Source organism: Atractosteus spatula, chromosome 5, assembly GCF_055471065.1.
Source record: "Atractosteus spatula isolate fAtrSpa1 chromosome 5, fAtrSpa1.hap1, whole genome shotgun sequence".
Taxonomy (NCBI): Eukaryota; Metazoa; Chordata; class Actinopteri; order Semionotiformes; family Lepisosteidae; genus Atractosteus; species Atractosteus spatula.
Genome location: NC_142710.1, coordinates 40,578,945 through 40,589,153, shown reverse-complemented (window position 1 = coordinate 40,589,153; position 10,209 = coordinate 40,578,945). Strand labels below are relative to the sequence as shown.

Below are 10,209 nucleotides of genomic sequence, written 5' to 3'. Positions count from 1 at the left end.
TAGAATTCAGTGCTCATAGACAGTGCATTGAACGCAGGAATGGTCAGGTAACAGATGGTTCCTTAGTTAGCATAAGGGCACAGAGGCATGTTAGTGCTTATTAATCATTGTTCAAGATTGTAATTACTATTTGGATGGGAGGTGGGTGGAAGGTGGGATTCGTAAACTGTTTGTCTGAGAACAACAACCTGAGACAATCACATTTCTGCTCCCAGAAATTCCCTTTCAGTCATGTAACACTGTAAAATATCTCACTCCTGAAAGATGTTTTTATATGAATCTAGCAAATGTGTGCCTGGATGAAAATGACAGGTGCAGACAACCACAAAATCCACTGTTGTATGTTTTTGAGTGCACCCAAAAACACAGTGACTGCATAATGGTGCATAGCTGCAGGCAGTGTATGATAACCTTGTTCTCATCAGCAAGGCCTAATATGCCCATGTTGACTTGTCACAGTGCATAATTATATCAAAGCCTAAAACAAAAGGTGTTAACTGCACTACAGTTTCTTACTGTATGGCTCTGCACTGCCCAGGTAGTGGTAGTGGGAATATAGGATGTCAGGTCACATCAATAGCCAAATAAGCCTACCAAATGTTAAGCAGAAACAGTCTAGCCTTTAGAATTTAGACTTATTTTCTCTAATTTGGTTGTGAGGCAGCATTCTTGAATCAAACAGTCTATCAGGGCAGATACCTGACAACTCTCTTTTATTTTCCAGGAGTTTCCTTTATGTCTCCAGTGGAAAGTCAGTTTCCATTATCTATCGGTCCATTTATCTAACTATTTCATCCAATACAGGTTGACCGGGGAGCTGGAGCCTATCCTGGCAAGCAAAGGGTGCAAGGTGGGATATACCCTGCATGGGATGCCATTGGAGAGCACCATTTCCATGACTCACAAGGTAATTTTTCTCATAGATTGGTGGTAGTCGGGTTTGATTCTACTACAACATAAAAAGTGAACTCAGAAAATGTATGAACCTTTTAATCAAAAGAGATTTTGTGTGTCTCCCATATTTTGAATTTTGACAGGTACTGTATGGGTGGACCCAGCTCTTAGACCTAGGAATAAATTATTTTGAAGGTCTAAAGGTTGCTTTTGTCTTACTGCACTACAGTTAGACAGTTTTATGAATTTCCAAAGGGAGATCCATAGCAATTCTTCTCATCTAAGAGGGTACAATAGAAAAGCCCCATGTACTGTTTATGTAATGTTTATTATGATGCAATATTACACAACATTCTATTGCTTTTAAACACATAAAAAGCATCATCAGTGGGGGAATCCTCTATTACAATTTGTGTGGCATTATGTCAGTCTTTTCTGGACATCAGCTTGCCTTTTGGATGTTGTTTAAACATTAAGCAGAAAGGAAAGCTAATGAAAGCTCTGATCAGGCTGGCCATTGAATGTGATATTCTGAGCACAAAACATAAGCCCTGTTATCTGCCTCTGCCTTCCCTTGTCAGCTGAGAGCTTTTTTAAAGCTTCTGATACATATCCCGGTTGGCTGCATACATTTTCAGGCTGTATAAATACTGTTCTATGGTAGGTCTGACTGGGAACAGGAACCTGATCTATCTTGTCTCTGAGGAACAGTATCTGAATGTCACAGAGATCTCTGCGTGACTGGGCCTCCAGTCCTTTCTCACACTTTAAAGTATGACCCTCTTTGTTCAGGCCAGGAGAGCAAATGAAACAAGCAAAAGAAACATCAGGAGCCAAAACACACATCTCACTGCTTCTTCCTTGGCCACTGGATTCATTCAAAATTATAGAGCTTGCAATCACCCTTGATTACAGCTGCCGCATTACTGTAAAGTTTTATTTAATTCATACATCAGCCCATCAGTATAAATCCAATGCTCACAGGTTTACTGCAGTTAAGTTGATTTACTTAACAGCAAATAAGTATTAGCTGATAATAGACAACACTCATGGATTTTACAGTGGAAGAAAGCCATGGATAACTGGATTTTTATGAGCTGTCCTTAAACTCCCTGATTGGGTCTGACTAGTGTCTATATGGTATGTTTTTAATAGGCACTAGAAAGCAGTAAACATGTGTTCCAGTCCACAGAACTTGTTAGCTTTGAAAACAGGAGTTGGGATCTCATTTAGGAGCAGTGCATTGCAGAGACCATGCAATCCAGCAAAGTCCCAGTAGGAAACAGCTGTTTTCTTAGGGTATGTGGCACAATATACAGTACACATTTTCTCATGATGGTCATTCATACACATATTCTTTAGGAATAGTTTATTTTAGGTGTATTTTATAAGACATATTCAATTCTTTCTCCTTCAAAACAAGAATTGTTTGTCAGTAATAAGTGTCAAATATAATGCATATAAGCATTTGCTACATTACACATATTCATATGTTAAATTTCAGAATAGTCATAAAGGAGTAATAAACGCCTTATAAAGTACATCTAAAATAAATCATTATCAGAATCAGAAAAAATAAAGTGAATAAAAAATAACGTGAAAATCAGATTTTCTTTGCAAAATAAAAAGATCTATGATTTTCACTTATGAGTCTTATTTCAAAAGTCAAAAATCTTCAAACCCTCCCATAGTTTAGGGAATCCAAAAGAATTGTAATAATGCTGCTGTGACCTGATTACCAGCTATAACAGCCTTGCTTTGCATTGGATAAAGAAATTCAGCCAGCCTACCAGTCACAAAGCCCAAATGTGTCACATGATGGCAGTTTTTGGATTGCTGGAAGCTTCTCACAGATACCCAGTGGAAACCTTCTCTGAAGTCTAGGTTTTGAAGGTTGGATCAGGTGGATTAGTACAATCTGGGATTTAATCTGGGCCCTTGTGTCTGAAATCATTGACAGTTCATTTCCTCACAGTTCTACACAGCGGGGATCAGTCAAGTAAATGCATGAAAGAATGAACTTTAGTTCAGCTGATTCAATTGCAGGTGTTTTGTCTCTGTCAGCAGGCACCGGTGGGTTTAAGCACACATTTTAAATACTGCAGATGTGTAGATGAAATAATTTAAAAAATATGCAGGAAAGCAAGCCAAATATTGAGCAGCAGCATTCCACGGTTTATTTCTGTGGCTGCTGTAAGTATGTGTGACTACATAAGGTAAACAGTGGTTCAGGCCTGCATGATGTTAAATCACAGACACACAGACCCTATTCAAACCATGAAAACACAGTGCACTCTGGAGAAATAAAAATGTTCATGGAACCTTTGAAAACATTTTGCCATGGACAATGACATTATACACTAGAGGGTGTTTACATTGCCAGTGTCCACCAAATTTTATTCCTAGAAACTTACAGTGTGCTTTCTTTCATGGTCACACATCGATGTGTATCAAATTTCATTGCTCTCTGATGTACAGTTTTCTGTTTCCAGTGTACGAATATGACAGCTAACTTTATAAACACCTAAAGTAAAATGCTGTACATTGAAATTGCATTTTCCATTCACATTCTAGCAGAGTTTTCAATGAGAAAACTCATTAGAATCTTCATAAGAGCTTCCTGGTTCCTCTTCCTTTTTTACTTGCATCCCTGTTCTGCTTTATGTGCTTATAGCATTCTCTGAGGGGCAAGGTTGTACTATATATTCACTCAGTGCATAATCTACTGGACCACAAGCCAAAGTAAAGAGATTAGCCTCCTCTATGCTCTTTTTTAATTTTTCAGCAGTTACTGTTTGGAAATGGGCTATGGATGTTTAAATGAAGCGATTTTTACTAGCAAATCTTTGGAATATAAATTCTGTTTCCAGTTTTAAAATGTATTTTATAGTTTTAAAATGTATTATACGAACCCCTTGTAAATTATATCATAATTTATGAGTGCCCAGTTGACTGGTACCTACTTAACACGTGTTTAAGGAACACGTTTTTATTCTTCTTTTCCCCTTATTATAAATACTCACTGTCATTACTCTTTGCTAGATGATGCTTTTAATCTGGACCTCTCATACTTGGGTGGTATGACCACAACTGAAACAATGCTTATGCTGCATTTGCTGCCATCACCTTCCATCCTGGCCTTGACATGATGGCATTACAAAGCTTTCTGCTGCTCTAGTCTGTGGTGCTGGGAGGTTTTGAATGCTACTGCTGACACAGTCAAAACATTATTATGTGGTACTATTATGCAATATGTCTTGTTTTGGGGGGGTCCTTTGGCCTACATTAGTGAGAAGTATCACTAGAGATGTGTGAGAGTGGAGTTGTCTGTGTCCATTTTCTGTAATTATTTTGTTTATGATACATGTAATCTAAAATTAATAAAGGGTCTTATCACAAAAATATAACAGTTTAAGACTGTCCCAGAAAGATACAGTAGGGTGCAAGGTGGGACTACATACTCAACAAGTCAGTAGCTCATTGAGGGACATACAAGATAACCAGTAATGTCTTAATTTAAGAAATCTTCTTGCATCCTCCTGTTAATCATGACATAAATCTCAGTGCTGGGTTCTCTTGTAAGATATAATCAGAAATCCTGGAGTGCTATACTCTTTAATCTTAAACCTGCATCACCTAATTGCAAATTATATGAGACTTAGTGCATTTTCCTTTGTACATGCTTATCATAGTTTTTCTGTCAATTAAATCTTCCATAGCAGTAATTGCAAAATTAAGAGATGATCATGGTACCCAGTAGTTCGTTTTTCAATGGCTTTCAAAGCATACAACCTGAGAGCATTGTTGGCACTGAAATGGATGGACAAATTGAAATGTATTTATTTTTTTGCTCAAATAATTGTAGTATATTCTAATATGCTCTGGTCTTGAAAATTCTACTGTTGTTTTTTTTTTCTACTTGAGCCTTTAATAACTAAATTCAATCAATGATTGAACATTTTTTCCACATTTCTAATTGTTAACTTTTGAAAACTGGCTATAAAACATGAAAGACTGTGACTGTTCCAGCACTACAGCAGAAGATTTCTGTATAGGTGTTGTTGCTCTTGCATTTTGAAAACTGCAATCTCGAAGCTGTATGGAATAGGTGAGAGAGGGGGGATTTTCAAATGGCAACGCCAAAGTTGAGATTTGCTATTAACAAATAGACCATTATAGAATTTTTCCTTTTTTGCATTAAGAAGACATTTTGTCTTAATTCATAGATTTATATTAATAGAAAAATGCATTAATACGGATGTACTGTTTAATACTTTGTATTTGTATTATAGCTTGCTGACTATTTGTTGTGTTTGCAAGGGTATTTAAAGTTAAATTAATTACATTAATTTATTCAGCATTTAATTTGCTACTGGAAAAGGATGGCTTTCATTAACAACAGATACAGTAGTTGTCTAGATGGGTAGCTGCGTCAGCATGCGTAGGCTGCAAAGGAACAAGTAATAGGTTTATTCCATGCTGAAAAGAGAAGAAAGAAAACACAAAGTTTCGGCCGTGGAGCCTTCTTCAGGTGCCTGAAGAAGGCTCCACGGCCGAAACGTTGTGTTTTCTTTCTTCTCTTTTCAGCATGGAATAAACCTATTACTTGTTCCTTTGCAGATAGTTATCTAGTCTTAGAGTGACATTCTATGCACTATTTTAAGAAAAAGTAAAATAATGGAGTTGCTGTGATCCCCCCTGCATCTACAGTATAAATTCAATTTTTGAAGAGACAACGACAACACTGAGAGAGGGTGTAAAAGGACTGATTATAGGTTTTAGATACAGTAGATACAGCAGATGGCAATTTGAAATCTGGATACCACAGCCATTGTTAGCATCGGTAGAAGGTTTTGGATCCGCTACTAAAATGTGGTGGTCTTAACAGCATCACAGGTGAATTGATGGGACAGTTGTAATCAATATACCATTTCCACCATTGTCCATCTGGTTATGGTTGCATCGATAAAAATGTTACAGTTAACTTGACCTATTTCAGCATTCATCTTAATCAGGGGTAGACTCGTGTCAGAATGCAGTTTTATGGTGCATCTGGATTTTAAATAATTATTTGCCTGCTTTCAAACCATTCCAAAGGTCTCCTGTTCTCTGATTTGTTTCTAACATTTTGACACATTCTGCTGTGTTCAATCAATTTCAGAGATATTGATTTCAGAGACTGTATTAGTAGATAATTGCTGAAACCCTGACTAGATTATTCAATACCTGTAGCTTATACAGTATGTGCTGAAAATAGCTTGCTGGTTCTATAGCTGTTGTTAGCAATTAAATGTATTTTCTTTATTTTAATTAGCAATGCTGGGAAATGTGAGCTATACTGCTAAAACAATACACCACTCGTTTGCATCTGACATTAATTGTACCCATAAATTATCAGTTGGTGTACTGTATACCGTTATTATCTGAACTGTAGGTGCATACTGTGTTTATTTTATTTTGCAAAAAATATGAGTATACAATTAAATTTCAATATTAATTAAGATATTCTAGTTTAATGCTGACTGAACATTTGATCAAACATCAGAAAACTTTACAATACAGCTATACCAGAATCAATACTTTTGTATTGTCTTCTTCCACTTCTGAAGCATTACAAATCATCCTGGATAACATTGCCTCCTTTGCAAATAGATAAGTTGATAGTAACAGCACCAGTAATTATAAAACTTCTATTTACAGGTGATTGCAAAGTTGACATGTAATTGATAGTATGTGAATGTATTTGTAAGTATCAGTGTAAATACAATACTTATTAAGTGTCTTTTTCTGAGTTTGTGTAACATGTCAGCCCAGCTAGGCTGCATGTGAAAGAAAAGTTCACTCAATATGATGAAAGGAATTTACCTTTGATACCTTCCCAGTTATATAGTCATTGGCAAAGGGAATGATATACGTGACCTGCACACTTTTTCTTACAATTCATTGTGAAATGACCTCATTGACTATCAATGAATCATGAAACTGATTTGTTTAATTTACTCTGCTTGAAAATCCCTTGCTTATAATACTGTCAATCTATACTGTGTGGTCACAAACATTAACGCTACTGTTTGAAAATCTCCCCATGTTTCTACAGCACTCTTCCCAAATTGCCTCAAGGGGGCAGCAGCAAACGATACTCCAGGCACTGCCATATTCATGCAAGTCTTACTTGGTGGTAGAGCATTATGGAAAAATTTCAAATTGATCTTGCAGTCCTTTTGCTATTTTTATGCATACTAAAATTGTAAAAAAGGAGGATGGTCCCACATTTGCAACCAGTCATGAACCCCACCCATCCCTTAAAGACAGCAGCAGTCAAGTGACATCTTCTGATTCTAAATAAACAAACTCCTCCATGCCCTCAAGCCCTCGCTTTCACTCCTGCTTGTCATTCATTCATCTTTACCCAGCTCTCCATCATGCCAGTCATGTCTAAACACATCTACCTAGGCCAGGCAGGCATGGTGCTGAATATCCATATCTGTTGCCCAAAGAGATGCCCAAGGTGGCTGAAGAATCTCATTTTCAGCAGTATACAAAAAAAGAAAAAGTGACTGTTCAGGGAAGCAGACTGAAGGAAAGATATTATCTGTATGTGAAGCTGTGCTAGTAGCGTAAGTAGATACCACTACTTTCTCTCCCATTCTTCCATTTCTTAATCCACGATTTTACTTCGAGATACTACTACTGCTACAGGAGCAGAACTTCCATGGACGAAGCACTGTTTTCTGTCAGATGCAGTGGGTGTTGGGTTCTCTGAAACTCTTTTAACAACAGATTCTCTGAGACTGGTAAAGAAGGAGTGTTAATATTACAGTACTTCTGTTTATGGGCTGTAAAGATGGAGGAGACACATGCTCTGATAACGTGTGATCTGCACTGGGGGTCTGAAAGCAGTGGAGGAGTTATTACAAATGAAAACTTGTAACATTTCCATATTCCTCATCTTTACATCCTCACCTTTTATTTTATAGTTTCATTTTTTACAATTAAAAACACCATGAAGATGACAGACTATTTGGTTTCCTTTCTAAGTAGAAGCTTCTCATTTTAAATAAATGCATATAAATAATTTCTCTTTTTTAAATAAGTTTTCAACCATACCCTCTTTAATTTGTTCATACTTTCCTTCTTTATGCATGTGTTTTGTTCTTTTTGTTTGTTTGTTTTTTCAGTCATTAAGTCCTCTTGCCACCTTCCTGCAGTTCCATATGCAGTTCTGTTTCAAGACACCAGGGTTTATTCTGATTGGTCCAAACAGGGTTGGACAGCCTCCACCATTTCACTGGCAGGGCTGGGAGGAGTCTCTGTGGGGTTCACTTGGATTCATCAGCTGGGTTTCAGGGGGGCTGGGTTGGGGCACTCCCCCTGCAGTGATGGGAGACAGGAAGCAGGCTGTCTCGCATGCCATCATGGGTGATGGGCTGCTGTCCTCCAGCTTCCTATGAGCATGTGCCAGGACCCTGAGCTGCTCTTGAGCTGCCTCCAGAAGCAAAGCCACTGCCTCCTGCTGCCCACCTGCCATTATTACAGCTGCTGGAGAAGGGGGGGTGTGCGCACCATGAGCGCTGTCCACTACAGAGCTCAACAAGCAGGGTAGGGGCATGGAACTACAGCTGCCCTCACTAATGTCACCCTTTTGCATACAGGAAATGTCGTCTTGTCCCAGGACAGAGGGGATGATAGGAATAGAGCAGGCGCGGACTGGAGGAGGGGGTGTGGCATGACGAAATGGGGTGCCCTTAATGCTGCCTGGAGCTGCCCTGCCCAGACGGCTGCACTGCACTTCAGTCTTGGCCTCCCCCACCCCCACTGGAGCAAAGAGGGGAGGTTGCATATTTAAGAAAATGTCCTGTGAAGGATCACTACCTGCCCTGGCTGACTGGTTCCTGTGAAAGAGAGGAGAGAAAGAAAAGTTTGTCAGGGAATACACAGCAGGAGACCAGATATTAACAAGACCCTTCCAGTGGTGTTCATTTCATGGGTCTACACTGTACATGAATAATTTGCATGGTTTACGTTGTAAATTCACTCTGATGAAAAATATTTATCTCTTACGTGGCTCCAAACCACCTTTTTGCCTATCCCAAATTTCTCAAAATGTGACCTACTGTATATTTCTGCTTTCCAAGTTACTGTGGTTTCTCTAGTCACTGGAAAACGATTTGTTAGACCTTTTTTTTTACCTGAGTCTTATTTTCCATTCAGTCTTACTATGTGCATTAAGTGCAAACTTTTACTATGTCTTACTACAGTATATGCAAACTTGTCTGACAAAGGAATATCTGGGTTTAATCAGTAATTCAGAGTGACTAAATAAAGTGTAAAATAAAATGCAGAAAAGCTGGATCACAAATTTAAGCTATAGCATTTTGCAAACAATGAAATGATACAAGATAATTTTAGCTAAAGCTTAAGTGTCTGAGTGGCTGAAGCAGAAGAGTATCAGAAATTATTAATTGCACAAAGACTCTTTGTTCAATATTCAGCAGGGGTATCCCTGGGTTTTATGTCGTTGTGCTGTGTAAACTTTGAATGTAGAGTATATTTAAATGTTTTATTTGATTTTTAAACCTGAACAAGAGGAAAAAATAAGAGGAAACAAATTTTAAAGAGCAAAGAAAGTGTCTGACCACACTGTCAAAGTGTGAGAAGTAGTAAAATCTAGCTTTAATTCTTTCCCTTTGCAGAAATTTAGTGTAGGAATGCAACAAAGTACTACTTAAGGGTATCTTAGCCTCTACCCACTGCATAAATTAGATACCTGTATGACTGCAGTTGGATCCATGAACAATGGATAATGTGTCATATGAACTTTAGTTACCTGGGAATCGTTACTGAGCAAGAACAGATGAAGGCTCATGTTCTAAAGCCTGTTAGTGTCATACAACCAAGAGTGCACAGCTTACTACCAAAATATACATACTGTACAGTAGCTGGGGACTGGTTACCACCATATTGCATTTGTGTCTCTTGAATGGGTTGAGAGCAGCTTTCATTTGGAATATGTGTGTGGGGTAGATTCTTCATCCAAGATTAAAATTTATCTTTTAGTTAAATTAGTTTATAAGATTAGTGCAAGTATTGCCCCCAGCTTCCATACAAACCAGGACTACCATGCAGTCTGTCTAATTAGGAACAAGTAATAGGTTTATTCCATGCTGAAAAAAAGAAGAAAGAAAACACAACATTTCGGCCGTGGAGCCTTCTTCGAAATTTTGAAGGGCTCCAAGAAAACAACTTTTTCTAGTGAATTTGCAATTACCAATTTTTGCTTGATTTGAGCTTTCTCAATTGGGTGCTTGTCCCTCG

General features: G+C 38.0%; 1 protein-coding gene across 1 annotated transcript in view; it reads right to left on the bottom strand.

Moving 5' to 3' along the window:
- Positions 1–8,173: 8,173 nt before the first annotated feature.
- nrg3a (neuregulin 3a) overlaps positions 8,174–10,209 on the bottom strand; it is a 427,029-nt gene continuing 424,993 nt past the window's right edge. Inside the window, exon 9 of the mRNA XM_088917327.1 lies at positions 8,174–8,786. Within this exon, the coding sequence (XP_088773453.1) occupies positions 8,180–8,786 (607 nt within the window). The 3' untranslated portion in view covers positions 8,174–8,179. The remainder of the gene's footprint in view (positions 8,787–10,209) is intronic.